Raw genomic sequence first — 14,728 nt, 5'->3', positions numbered from 1 at the left:
TCATTATTAAACAATTTTAAATAGGTATCAGGTCAGTTATGTCCATCATATTTCTATACCTTTTTTAACAATCAAAATAGGTCAAGTGTTTGCAAGCCCAAATTAAGTTTACACTTTACCGTTTGAATGTTTACAGACATGACATGAAACTTACAAATAAGAAATCATTTCTAACCAATTTGAATGAAAAGCTATGACAAATCTCCACCAGTTTGAAAGTGAGAAGGGGCCTCACCTACTGACGGGGCCCTCCTGTGGTGCAGGGGACACTCCAGGGTGCCCTGTTGAGTTCGGCCAAACATGGCGGAGTAAACGGCGATCTGCATCCCCCGTTTGCAGCTCAGCCTCATCCTCTCCTCCTCACAGACCACCTTACTCTTATACTCGTCTGGGGATAGAGGATACAGATGTGTCACAAATAATCAAAAAGGAAACAGGGAAACATGTTTTTAGTGGCAGGTTCAATTAAATTAAATTAAAAGATTTGTTATTGTCATATGCACAAAGCTACAGTGTAGAAAAGGCAATGAAAATCTTATGAACTGAGCTCCTCCAACAATCCAACATATATCATAAAATACAAAAATACAAAATAAAAAGTAGTGCACAAAGTCTATATACATGTAATAGAATATGATATGTCAAGAAAAAAAGTGTGATTTGAAGCTTGTAGATTTGGAATAACGGTTAAAAAACTAAAGAAAAATCACAATTTGGAATTTATGAATAACACAATTATGGTTAGCATATTACTTTTCTCTTGGATTTGACCCCTACAACACTTTATATACAAAATATTGTATTTGTTGGTTGTCTTTATTGAAAGTAAAGAGTATCTGCCAAATATTTCTCAATGTTTTCCATCTTTTTGATTTAATCCAACCTCTTTACAGCAACCTTTAACGAAAAGGGAACTGACAAAAAGCCTGATCGTGTGTAAACAGGCAGAAACAGAGGTGCTCAGTGGACATGTAGAGCCATGCAGAAGCATTCCTCACACACATCCAGCCACAGTGACCTGTGACAGCCAGAGCAGCTCCACTGGCCAGCAAAGAAAAACACAACAGCGTCGCTACCATGTGGGGAGTGGAACAGGAATGCAGGAATAAGAGAGAGTAAGAGAGCAGATAAAATAGGTTTGTTATATCTGTTGGTGATGGATTTGCTCTTGTTCATTATCACTGCCTCCCTTTCTCCTTCACTTCCTCCATCCTCCACCCACCTCTCCTTTCAGAGGCAGTGACACCTGCCCGTCGCACCTCACTAACACCCCATGCTGCCTTTCTCTCTTCCCATGAGAAGTCATTGGTTAAGTGACAGTGAACAAAGAGCTGTTGATTGGCCCCGGGGTCCGGTAGAGAAAGAAAAAGTGATTAATGCCCACTTCTGGTCACTCTGGGTGAACCGCTCCACAGCACTGAGCCATGAATGGAGACTAGAATCTGGGTGGATTACTGCGGTGTTGTGGCTCCCCTCTGGAGTGATACTCTTAACTTCCTGGCTCACACAGAGAGGGAAGAAGAGGGATAAAGGGAGAGGTATGCAAGGATAATGTTATTTTAAATAAATAAGGGAAGATGGCAGCAGCAGGAAGGAATCCCATCCATTCTTTGATGCTTAATTCAATGTCACTTTGAAGTTGGACGATTGGAGAAATCGGTCGAATGAAAAGTAAACAGAAATAACTTTGACAAATATAAAATATACTGCAGGCAAAACTTAATATTTCTGTTATTTATTATCATCAAATACCAAGATACCTAAATCAAGTAATGGCATATTGCCTGGGCTTAAAAATCTACTATACAGTAGTTGCACATTTTAGCTTTCATATGCTACCTTGTCATGAAATGCATTGATGCTTTATACTGGGCAGGGGCGGTTGTATGGGGGGCCCCTAACACTGACCTCTGACCCCCCTGTGGCCCCCCTAAAAATGAAAAGTGAAAAAGTGAAAAAAATGTATGATTTATTACACGATTTATTGAATGACGGAATAGGCGGAACTAACGTTATTCGTCATTCTAGTCGAACCCATTAGAGCGGTGCACTCACTTTCACTGTCCGGCTGAAGCGCACGAAAAACAAACACTTTTCATCTCGGATCATCAGAGGCTGTTGCATCCAAGAAAGACTGATTGAAACCTACGTTTCGAGAGACTACCACGATAATTGAAGGTGAGTTAAACTATTGTATCCGTGTAATTGTAGATGTAAAGTAGAGATGTAACTGTTCATTGCCTTTATTTTTATATAAATATGATATGGTGTTAGTGCAAAAATTGTACTAAAACTTGAGCTGAAGCTAACAGTAATAACTATAAGATATATCTGAAATAAATAAGTGTACTGAAACAAATACCAATAACTGTATTGCATTGATTTCTTATGCGCAATTACTTCATACACTGTCTAGTTCTCTTTTTCGTCCTGCATTTATTGTGCCCCCCTCAGAAAATAACTGGCCCCCCAGTGGCCCCCCCAGTCAAATTGGTCTAGAACCGCCACTGATACTGGGGATATATCAGCATTCTTTTTCATTGGCCGTTTTGTCTAAAAAATATGATTTAAAATGTAGAAAATTATTTTTTGTAGACCTAAAAGCTATGGGTTAGTGAGAAAATATGTGTCCATACTTACAGTACATATACATTATGCAAAAGAAAAATGACAGAGGATATCGATCATTAAAGTAAGGGTCATTGGTTGAAAGAAGGATGTTCATTAAAAATGCAATTAGCTCTAATACTAAACTATTTTCTTTTTATAAACTGCGACAGTTTGCTCTGAAACACAAACAAACCAAAATGTGGAACTGGATTTCTTCTGACTGTAAATGTTGTTATTCAGTCTCAAAAGCAGATGAAGTGACCCAACCCCTGGAGTATTCCTGATTAAAAGTGGAGGAGTGTGAAAAAAAGAAAAACGCACAGAGAGGGTCAGCCGTGTGAGTCACTGTCAAGATGGGAGGTGCTGAGGGACTTACTAGGTCTGCATTTGTACCAGACAATGAGGTATTTGCTGCTGCCGGGACACTGGTCCGTCCCGAACACGCGGCTGTTGACAAGGACTTGACAGCTCCTTCTGTCTTGGCACTCGTCCAGCATTTTCTAAAGAGGGAAAGAGTGACAGAGAGCGGGGGAAGACCAAAGAGAGGGTTAGAGGGAGAACAATAAGCCAACGATGGTTAGACCAGCAGCAAGCAAACCTAAAACCACTTCAAACAGGCTGCTTATGGCCATGGGAATATGGAGGAGAGAAGCAGGTAAAGAGAAAGCCCCACTCCACTCATTTCCTGGCATTCTCTTGCTTCTCCAGTTTCATCATCTTTAGCCGGCTGTATCCCAGGTGAGCACATTCCAACACAATACCTCTCCGGTACTGAAATCCCACTCGCTGGAGGAATGACTCAATGGATTTTGTTCACAGCCCTCCCCCGAATTTAACATGAAAGGAGAAGCATTTTGTACATTAGATCATGGAATGCAGAGGGAGAAATGAGGGATGTTTGTGTGTTCCCCCCTATTCCCCACATGACAATACACACAGCTGCTGTAGTCACATAAACACCTGCTGAATACTCTCTACACACACCAAATCAAAAAGTATTTTGAGAAGCATCAACATTACTGTCTACAGCTGTTTGGGGAATATACTTGAAGAAGTACTTTTTGAAATGAACATTTGTATTTCACACAACATCGTGCAGTATAATCCAGTTCTCCTTCATCCAGTCGAATGCTAAATACCTCAGATCAGGTGCATTCTGGCTAAAACCTTACTTTTTAAGACACAGACTTGTTGACTCAGACGGAGTAAGTACCATGTACATGTGGACGGGTTTAGTCCAATTTATAAGGAATTTCCTCAGTTTTTTGATTGTTTTATATACAAAAGTGTACCCCTGAAAACAATTCACCAATACAAGGTACCACACAGTGAGTTTTTGAAATACAAATTGTAAGTCTGTGGGTTAGGGCTGCTCAATTAATCGTATTTTAATCGCAATTACGATTCTGGCTTGCAACGATTACGAAAACAACGTAATCGAAATAAAACGTATTTGTTATTATTTTTTTTTTATTGGTATTCAGTTGAATTATACTTAAAGTTCAGGGTAATCAACTGTTAAAAACATACTGTTCACTTTTTTATTTTCAATAAATTGATGTTTTCAAAGTAAATGGATAATCGCTTTAAATAATCGTGCTATCAATTATTGACCCAAATAATCGAGATTATGATTTTTTTTTTTTTTTGCCATATTCGAGTAGCCCTACTGTGGGTGTAGTATTCCCCAAAAAATGAAGGAAAAAATCAACAACAACAAAAGACCATTTCTGAAAATGCCATCTTATGTTCTGGGAAATGTTAATGGTTAATGGTCAAGATAATTATCCATTTACTTTTTGAATTTGTGGACATTTCACAGATAAAATGATGATTTGAAAAAACATCCGATTAAAATGGTATATGTAGACATTCATGTAGTACCAACAGACCACAGTCATGCTCAGGTGGCACAATGGGTTTCTTTAGTGCTGTGCTAATGGGGGTGGCGCAGCAGTCAGTCATTCTCTCACTTTGGCACAATGCACTCTCTGTGTCTGTGCATTCATGGCTGTCCTGGCTATTATAGAATTGGAGGGTGTTCGACGCGAGAAGGCATGGGGACTAGGAATAAACCAAACAACCTAATGAATGCTGAACAGGATGTGTTTGTGTATGTTTGCATTGGTGCTGCAAAGCAAGGGTTCACTTCAGTCGCATCCCAATTTAGGAGAGGATGCAAAGGCAAGGACCCCATCAAATCGCTTTGTCACATGGTAACAAGCATGCTTCCTCTTTAGAGAGTTTAATTTGCCGGAAAACATCCTCACAAAGCATTGCATAATCACTGTGGTCCTCCAAAATAAAACCCTTGGCATATTTGACCACTTCACAGGACACTTTTTCCCAGGAGGATCCACTGTGTACAAATGAAAGTGTGTGAAGAGTGGACTAACCCAGGGAGGAAAGCTGAACAAATGCAAAGGTCAGGGACACATGGAAGACACTGGAGAGGAATTAAGAAACCTGATTAATTTAGCCTACAGGTCCTTTAAAAAATGAGGAAACGTAATCTATAAAATTAGAAAATTGTCAGTTTCTGATGTGAGGAAAGTGTGAGTTCAGTTATTACCTGTAGTGCTGTGGACACAGAACAATATCGGTCATCGTCCCGCGGGTTATAAGAACTAAAGAGGGCCTGGTAGCTCTGAGGGCACTGTTTGGGGTCGGAGGCTCCTTTCCTCCCGTAGAAAGCTGATTGGACGGTGATGGTGGTGCGGGGCGGGCAGCGAACGGACAGAAAGTCTCCGTCACAGGCCTCCTCGCTGTAGTTCCTCAACACTTTGGACAGGTAACCTACAAAATACAGAACATTTCTTAACCCTCCTATTGTCTTCGTTTCCCCCCCCTTACTTTGGTGATCGCGGTCAAATTTGACCGGTCCTGTTTTAACTGCTATTACATTAACCCAAAAACCATTAGTCATCACCAAATTTCTTTTAACACCCTTTCAAACAATAAATAATGTATCAGACTACTGGTATACATGAAAAACTGCAGTAGGCTACATATACAAAGAATAGACACTGAACATGTGTTGCGTGTGCCAGGTGTGATCCATGTGGGGGGATGGGCACATAAGAGCGGGAAATGTATCAAATTGTTCTGTGTGTGTGTTTGTGGGTGCCAGGTGTGATTCACAAGGGGGGATTCATAAGGGGGGAGGAACACATCTAGAGTATGTGTGTGTGTGGGTGGGTGTTTGTGTGTGTGTGTTTCATCTGATCCGGATGGTTACTAATTCCTTTTCTTTATGGCGGGCATTTTTGACCGGGAACACCATGGGTGTTACAAAGTTGACTAAATCATCCAAAATTCAATGAAAGTGGTGATCAGCATTTTTATATGTTCAGATATCTACTGTGAAGGATATCATAAAGCCTTAATTCAATCGAATGTAAAACAACAAAGTTATGATTGATGAAAGTAGTACATCGGTCAGATTTGACCCGAAGACAACAGGAGGGTTAATAAGCAGCATGTGCATGTGCAGCATTAGGCTGTATAATTTAATTTCACAGCACTGGAACCAATGAGGAGGAAAATTCCAACCTGCTAACACGATTTAGCATTCCCATTGACCACTTTAACCCTTATTTAAGAACACTATCCTTTGCAAAGAGGGTTGGTAGCATACTACAGTCTCCTATGATCTTTTTTGTTTAATAATAGAGTGTTTCCTTGGACATGTGACCGTGCTGCATATCAGCAAGCCCTGACAGATCATCTAAAAAGGCGCCTCCAGGCCTAGAATACCGCAATAACACAGAGAGGGTAAAGCTTTGGCTTGTTTAGCTGTTAGCGTCAGCCCTCCAGTCATGGCTGTAGAACATACTCTTATCTGTTCAATATTAAAAAAAATACCTGCCACGGATGATTTTTAAAGCCTGACATTATTACACTTTTTCATACAAGGATCTAGTGAATTCATAACTGCTTATGCTCTGCAAAATGCTCCCAGGCTGAGTGATTCTCATCTCATACAAAGAACAATTGTGTGTGGTTCTTTTTATGTGCAGCTCTTCAGGCTCAGTTTCTATTTGCATGTTATTTGCTTGCCAGTGACCGTGTTTACTTTCCCCACACAACCGGCTGGTGTCAAGCCTGTAAATAGAAACATTACATAAATCGTTTAATGGAACAAGTACCGTGTGAACTTTCATTTAACCCCAGAGGCTGCTCCAAATCAAATTAAAGCTATCATTCTTTTAAAACACTGAAGTCTCTCTACTTTCCCCATTGAGAGTCTCTGAGAGCTGCCAATCACCCGTCAGTCACACCGGAGAACTGAAGCCATCACAAAGCCACCATTAACATTCCTTTCTGTGAGAAGGAAAGCACAGATAAAGGAGAGCTGATCCCCCGGCCGCTGCCATTTAATGTCTTTCTGAACTTATCTGGACCGTTTGTGTCTTAGCTTCTGCAGAGAAGGAACACAATGTTGCTTTATGTCTCAGTCGCTTCCTTTTCTGAACTAGAAAGACAATATCAATTAATTATTTAGTAATTAAAAGCAACAATCTTTAACAACAACTTCCAACGTGAGCTCAAGCTTCCTTCTAAGTGCTCTGCAAACACATTTACAGGGAAGTCAACACACAGTCTCACACACACTCTGTAAGTGGACACACTGTGATTCAATTACCTGTATTTGGTTAGTGTTTGGTAGCGACAAGGAAATAAAGTTCTGTAACACACACGTAAGCGCACATGCACGTACACACGTCGATAAACACAAAACACACACATTGTCCCCTTATCACCATGGCCACAGTTAAAAGGAGGAAGGGAAACAAGAGACATTCTCAGGCTTGGAAAGGTCAGCCTCTCTAAATAGAGATGGTTATTAAACCCCCCTTTGCTCACATTAACAGGTTTCCACCAGTGGCTGGGATGTGAAAATGGAGCAGGTGCACATACAATCCTATTTTGAAGTTTATTTAAAGATTATTTGCATGCCACATATCAAATGTTCAGGATGTGATTTAATATCAGCTGCTGTCTTTACATTACAGCTTGAATATTTGACTACTATTTTTAAAAACTATTAACATCTTCACTAACTATGTTAAGGCCATGCTTGACTAAAGAAAGTAGACTAACAGTTATGTGATATGTTTGACCTGATTGATTAGTGGACTTTAACAAAAGAAACTGTAAAACCCTGAGGTTTCTTTTGAGAGAACTTTCCCCACAAAGAATCATGAGCATCAAAAGCCCCACTATAAATGTTGCGTTACCAAAGATGTGCTTTAAGAGAGGCGCATGGAATTCTTGGAAATAGTCATTCGGCATGAAAGAAACATATCTAGTGGAATAAATCCTAGTCAACTAAGGCCAAAATACTCATTTATTCGGCTAATCGACTAAAAGGAGGCAGGACAACTTTTTTTGGGTCATTTGAAACAGTCATTTGCATCATACTACATTACAAATCCCACAAAATGAAAACCTGTAATTAGCTGTGATATAATATTGTTATATTGCCCAGGTCTACTTTTAAATTTGATTCTATCTTTTAGCTTAACTATTTTCTTCCCCTCCCTCAATGATCTCCTGCTCACACACAGGTCTCCTTTGCATGCCACATTCCACACAGGGTGAGAGGCAACTTGGCATTCCCCCTGGCAGCGGGACCACACACACACACACACACACATACACACACACGCATGGAAAACGTCAACAAAAACAACGTGGTCGGAACAAGCCCCGCTGCCTGGCTCTTGAGGCTAGGGTGTGTGTGTGCTGGTATAACAGTATCACATTATTAAGACTGGGTCTTGGCACAGTGCCAGTGCCATGAGAGACCACGAGTTTGCCCGGCCCTCAAGTAATACCATGCCCTGGGTACAGCGGTGTTACCATGGATACTGGGAGGTTATGAAGAGGGTGAAACGGAACTGAGGATGGACGATTGAATTTGCACAGGCCACTTGAAAGAGGAGTTTCTTGAGAAAGAGAGAAACACGCCTTCCTCCTTCCTGAAAAGTGGGGATTGTGGGTAAAGGCAAACAGATTATCTCACACACACCCTCAGGTGCTTTCTAAAGAATCCATGTCTCTCTTTCCGCCCTCCAACTCTCTCTCCTTTCTCTCGGTCTTCTTCAGGATTGTCGCCATTGTTCCCTTCCCGCTACCTGTTGATTGAAGCCTCCTTTCAAGGCCGACATATCAGGCGGGGTTAAGGCACCTGTGTAAACCGTCCAGCCAATGACAGGTGTCCCTCAGAGGCAGAAGGCCAAACAATGCTGGAGGAACACCCGGACGTCTCTGTTCCTCCCTGTTCCTTTTCATGTGGGGCCAGACTCCTTCCTTAACTAGCTCTCTGCCCTTTCCCTTGACAAAAGCGCCGCGTTATTATGTCTGCTGGTTTGTTTATTCGGCCATTAAAAGGCAGGACGTTGCGGTCACGTTGCTGTTCGTGTACAAACAGGTTGCTCTCGTCGTCAACTGGATTGAAAAGGCGGGCAAGGTCCATTTAATCTCTTCACAAGCAGCATAGGGATTTGTTATAATCACAGACACAGAAGATGGCACCTGCCTTTTGTATCCATCATCCACACGCAGATGGGATCTTGTCATGATGCGACAGTCAGTGTAGGCCAGTCTAATTTCACCTGTAACCTCTCAGCCAATTGTAAAGCTAGAAAGGTAATAAGCTAGAGGCCCTTGGTGATAGTTAGCTTCTTATGTGTGGTCATGTGATGACCCTAAAGTGTGACCCTGCCATGGGGGTCAGGTTTGATGGAGATTAGTGACGGTCCACGGTGTTGTGTCAACATGACGCACAAAGAGGCCTGAAGGAGAAGTCTTTGCTCCCTGGGAATCACTGATTTGAAGCAACCTGGTGCAGTTCACATACCAAGGCAAATGTACAGCAAAAAGGTGCGTCATTACATCTTTGATCAATGCTCTAACCCAGGGGTGTCCAAACTTTTTTAACAGAGGGGCCACATCAGAGTCCTGCACGGGTCTGATTTTCAAGACCCGCTCCCGCCCCGCACCCGCGACGTGCAATACCGAACCCGCCCCGCTACCCGCAGATATTACCAATTAGTTCCGCAACCCGACCCGACCCGTCGGCACAGGATCCGCAACCCGACCCGAACCCGCATATATGAGCAGTGAAAACGTGCAATTATTAACACACGCAGTTGCATATTTCTCTCAAAAAGCGTGGGATGTTGGTTATTCTCTCCATCTAGGAGGACACCAAAAGCCTCCCAGACGTTGGATTTCGCTCTTGAGGAAGTGTTGGAAAATGCTGTATTCTCCGCTATAGAGAGCTTCACCTCAGCCATTCAGAATTTGGCGCGCTCAGAAGCAGATTGATGCGCTGCAGAGGTTATGATTATGCACGGTCCCGCGGGAGAGAGGTCTGAGGATTTAAACTAAATTATTATTATTTAAATATATTTATTATGCAACACCCGCGACCCGACCCGCATCATCTTTGTTTTACCCAGAACCGAACCCGGAAAAAAGTGTTTGAAAAAATACCACCCGCGAATCACCTTTTTTGCGGGTCACCAGTCGGGTACCCGACCCGATGCAGGACTCTGGGCCACATACAGAAAAATATACGAAGAACTGGGCCACTCCCTAGAGGCGAGGTATACTGCCTCATAAGTTAAGTTATAAGTTGGAGGAAAAGTCAAATCCAATGTAGGTAAATTATTCTTGATAGCCTACTTGAAAATGCTTTTTATTTTGTTAGCAGCCCGTCCCTTAAAACAGAAGCTTCAGATTGCTTATAATAAGAGGAAATATGAAGGTATATTTCAAGGTTGTTATTTACATTTGTTATTGGGATTTTTTCTTATCAATTTAGATTTGTTAGAACATGTTTTCAATTTACTGAATTTATTTGAAAATTGGGCCTATTAACACATGAATACTGTATAATATATTTCAACATATATATTTAAGAAGTACAATATAAGACAAGCAGAAGTTTATTATACTTAAATAATTATACTTTTCTTGAGTGAGGGCCGATTCAAAAGTGTCCGCGGGCCGCATTTGGCTCCCGGGCGGTAGTTTGGACACCCCTGCTCTAACCCAACTGGAGCTCCCACTAAAATCATACCTAACCTGTCTCTCATTGCATGTCACAATGGGATGCATCTCTTACTAACTCTCCTTGTGGTCCATTATAAGGTGAGGTGTTCAATGTCTGCCAAGAATGAGTGAAACAGGTATTTCTGACATAAACGGAGGGAAGGAGCAATACGAGAAAGAGAGGAGGGAGGGCGTAGACTTGAGAGGCGGTTCAGGTGGAGGGTCTATGTTACTCAGGGCTTTCCCCTCCTTTTGAAAGATGCCGCCTCCTCCTATTGGCCGAGCCTGGAGAATGAACAATGCACTGCGGCATGAAGCATTACTGAGGTGTTATAATATTGAGGGCTTATTTCTGCAAATTATTCAAACTGCATACTCATTTAACTCACTTTTATGTTGCGTGTCAAGTAATGTTTGTAAAGCCTCTTGCATTGGACAAGAATAGCTTATATTGCAGAATAATAAACGATTATGGCTAAGCTTAATGGCTCAAAGTTGCGTTTACATTGTAAACCAATTAACAGCCTGTATTCAATACGAGTTATAACTACAACCACTTTAAATAGATGTTGTAAAAATACATTTTATAAAGATATATCTGTAAAAATACATCAAAACACACCAAACAAGACGTTCTTAAAAAGCTACAAAATCAAAGGCTGCCTCGTGTTTCATCTTGGTACATTAACTATTTAGGCATTTACAGCTTTGTGACTTTATTGGTGTTATTTTAGGCAAATTATAGCCATCAAACCATCAAATGTTCAACGATGCAGAGCTGCAGGCCTGCTGCTGGGGAAGGAATTCCCTTTAAGTGGTGATTACTTGAAAGAGCGGAGGTTTCCCTCAAAGACGCCGGTCGCGCTCTGGCAACACTCTAGAGGAGGCTGGCTGAGATGAAAAGGGCGGTAAAAAAGGAAGAAGACGAGTGACGGCTAAGGGAAAAGGAAGATAAATACCTGCTGAATCAAAAAAGAAACCTGTTGATAAGATATTGGTGAATGAATTGGATGAGAGAAACAAAAGACAACGTACTGCTCATGAGAAAATTGCGGAGATATCTTTGAAAAGCGAAGCCACTGCTCACAGGATGTGGCAGCAGAGGTCCAGAGCGGGTGGCTTAAGGCGCTGAAGCAATTACTTTCCCCACAGACCACACCTGGACAGCTTTGGCATTTGGATAAAGCAACCACTGGTTCTTAATCATATGTGATCAAAACTCTGCATTCACCTCGTCAGACCTGAACTGTAGCTCAATCTATGATAGCTGAATAAAACAGGTTGAGACTTGAGGTGTACAAATGTGAAATGAGACCTCAAACACGAAAAGGGAGCAAAAAACTTGACCTGGACACACCACTACAGAATGGACATGTCAAAGAAAAGGCTAGGAGCAACCACTGCTGCAAAGATGCCAGTCCTCACTGCTAAGCCTTTCTGATTGGTGTCTAAAACAATGCATTCCTAAAATACATTGCATTCCTCCGCTTACAATACATTAGTCTTGCTGCTAGTCACGTTTTGGATTAACCTACTTTCTTGCTAATCAGGCTGTGGGGCAGAGAAAGAGCACTGAGATATTTTGCTAAAAAACATAAGCGATTGCATTTGAGTTAGAGTTGGATTACCTTTTTTAATTACTCAAGCTCTGCAATCATTCAAAAAATGTTCAAGTGTAGCAGTAAGTGCTGAGTGAAACCATCTAAGATTCAGTGCATGGATTTGAAAAAACATGCACCAGCTTGCCATTTTGGTTCAGAGCAAATATTTGATGGATTGTGGTGTGATCTAAAAAATGTTAGGATCTATCATTCTGTTTGCTCACAGAAAAAGCTACCGAAGCTTCTTACTACGTGTGATGGGGTCCGACATGAGCACACATCTTTCTGTGGGTACAGTTCTCGGTTCATTCTTTTTCGTATGTTGTCTATTTGTCTTTTTGGTTTGTGATGGGGCTCAGTTGGATTTTAAATATCAGTAATATTTTAATGAACGCGCAATGGACAATGAGGTTGATGAGAGCAGTAAGACCAAGCCTATGAGCTTAGAGAGGCTATGTGGAGCTGATGGGAACTACACTGTACTGTATGGTGATACTTTTCTGCAGGATCTTCACTTTGAGTGATTGATCTTTAGTTAATATAAGTATTGATTCAACCACTTTCAGTTTTGAAGTCAGGGACTGCCAAAACCTACAGTATGCAGTGTTAAAATAACAATTGGGGTATGATGAGTAAAACTGTTCAAGATGCACTGAAAAGCAACGTTTAAGCAAGTTATTATGCATAATTTTGTATTTTCAGTAGTTTTTAATTCAATAATAGCATGTTTATCTGTAGTTCAAGTGGAGAAGTGTGTGTGAGAAGTCCCGGTAGTGTGTATTGACAGCATTAATGGGTGGCACGTGATGGCTGTTCCACTGAGTTAGGTGCTGGATTCCTAGAATTCTTACTGAACATGTTAACATATGCAGACACACTGTACACACATTCACTGAGTGGATAGGGGGTGTCAGCTGAGGGGGCTTACTCACATGGTCCCCTGGATTTAACCCCCAGCAATGGTTTTGCTCTTTGACTTCACACTAAAGAGCTCCTCCCCCTTTTCACCAGGACAGTAAACCCAGCATGCGTTTCAGACTTTACTATCAGAGTGATCAGTACAGACAGACAGCTAATGAAATCGGGACGAGGGTGTCACGAGGTGGATATTCTTCCTAAGACATTCCTGTAACACTGACAGGTGATGTAACAAGCTGCGCAGATGTAATCATGTCCATCCAGGTGCATGCAGAATTAAAATTCCACAATCATCCCCACCTTTTTCCGTTTGTCTTAAGCCATAAAAAACCAAACAAATGGTTAGTTTTGGTTAACTAAAATATTGTGTTAAGGAGTCTAGATGGTGAAGATGATTGGTGCTTGCTAACATCTTTCCCCCTTTTTTTTTTAATCACCCCACAAACGTTCCTTAGGGTTTCTATCAATATCATCATCCTTAATTTGAATGGCAGAGTTGCAAACATATCCCCTTCCTCCCCTAACAGACGGAGACTGGAGCAGCTGAAGTCATTAAAACCACAGACACAAACACAAACTGCCCGGTCCTCTCCTCCTCCCTGAGATTGCTTATCTAACACCTACACACACAAACTCACACTCACATATGCATATACACATAAACCCATGGGCATACAAACTTCAACCTGCTGGACATGATCAACAAACTTCCGCAGCTGACCCTCCCCCCCAGTGTCCCTAAACACTGCTTATTTATTTTCTCTCACCATGACGTATGTATCCAACAGCAGCAGCAGTCTCCAATGCTTATAATGGACTGTGTGTGATACAGCCAATGGGTCTTTAAATGATGGAACAATAAAAAATGTGTTTAAATATACCCACAGGAAAGAACATCACAATGCTGGGAAATGTACTCATGTATGAATATAACAAATAGAGGTCATGGGAAATTCAATGGGAAAAGCAACATCAATTGTTTAAGTGCGCTTAATGGACAACCAGAACAGTTTCAGTCTTCCTGGGTAAAGTTTTACGGTCGGGATTAACACCATACTTCCGAAAGATGTTCTCTCGTTTGGTTGTTTTGACGATGAACTTTGACTAAGGTAATTAAAACGTAAACATGTTGTAAGGGTCAGGGAAAGATAAGATACTTTAACGACAGGTGCAAACACAAGCTTTTGTCTCCATTAAATGTTTGAGATGTCAGGTTCGAAGTATTGACCTTAAATATAAATTGTATGTTGCAAAATATTCCAAACTAACATTCATTTCAAAGGACACTGGGCTGCATCGTGTTAAAAGAGAAATGACGTAAACATTTCAAAGATCACTGATGGATAACTCTACCGTTAAAGCAGAATTAGGATATGATTATTACCCTTACTTTATATGATTTAAGCTAGCAAAGTCATGTGTGCATGTCAAACAACAACTCTGTATTTGAAATGTACAGTGGGGCAAAAAAAGTATTTAGTCAGCCACCAATTGTGCAAGAGAGGCCTGTAATTTTCATCCTAGGTATACCTCAA

At 41.2% G+C, this 14,728-nt stretch overlaps 1 protein-coding gene across 3 annotated transcripts in view; it reads right to left on the bottom strand.

Moving 5' to 3' along the window:
* The window catches only part of eva1aa (eva-1 homolog A, regulator of programmed cell death a), a 224,794-nt gene that overhangs the window by 47,129 nt on the left and 162,937 nt on the right, over positions 1 to 14,728 (bottom strand). For all 3 annotated transcript variants that reach the window (XM_079644109.1, XM_079644108.1, XM_079644107.1), the window contains 3 exons: positions 5,183 to 5,406; positions 2,987 to 3,110; positions 236 to 388 (listed from right to left, as the gene is read on the bottom strand). In XM_079644109.1, coding sequence (XP_079500235.1) covers positions 236 to 388; positions 2,987 to 3,107 — 274 coding nt within the window. In that variant the 5' untranslated portion in view covers positions 3,108 to 3,110; positions 5,183 to 5,406. The remainder of the gene's footprint in view (positions 1 to 235; positions 389 to 2,986; positions 3,111 to 5,182; positions 5,407 to 14,728) is intronic.

This window comes from Notothenia rossii (genome assembly GCF_949606895.1).
Source record: "Notothenia rossii genome assembly, chromosome: 8".
Taxonomy (NCBI): domain Eukaryota; kingdom Metazoa; phylum Chordata; class Actinopteri; order Perciformes; family Nototheniidae; genus Notothenia; species Notothenia rossii.
Note: the sequence above shows the minus strand (reverse complement) of the source record. Positions and strands in the feature narration are given on the sequence as shown.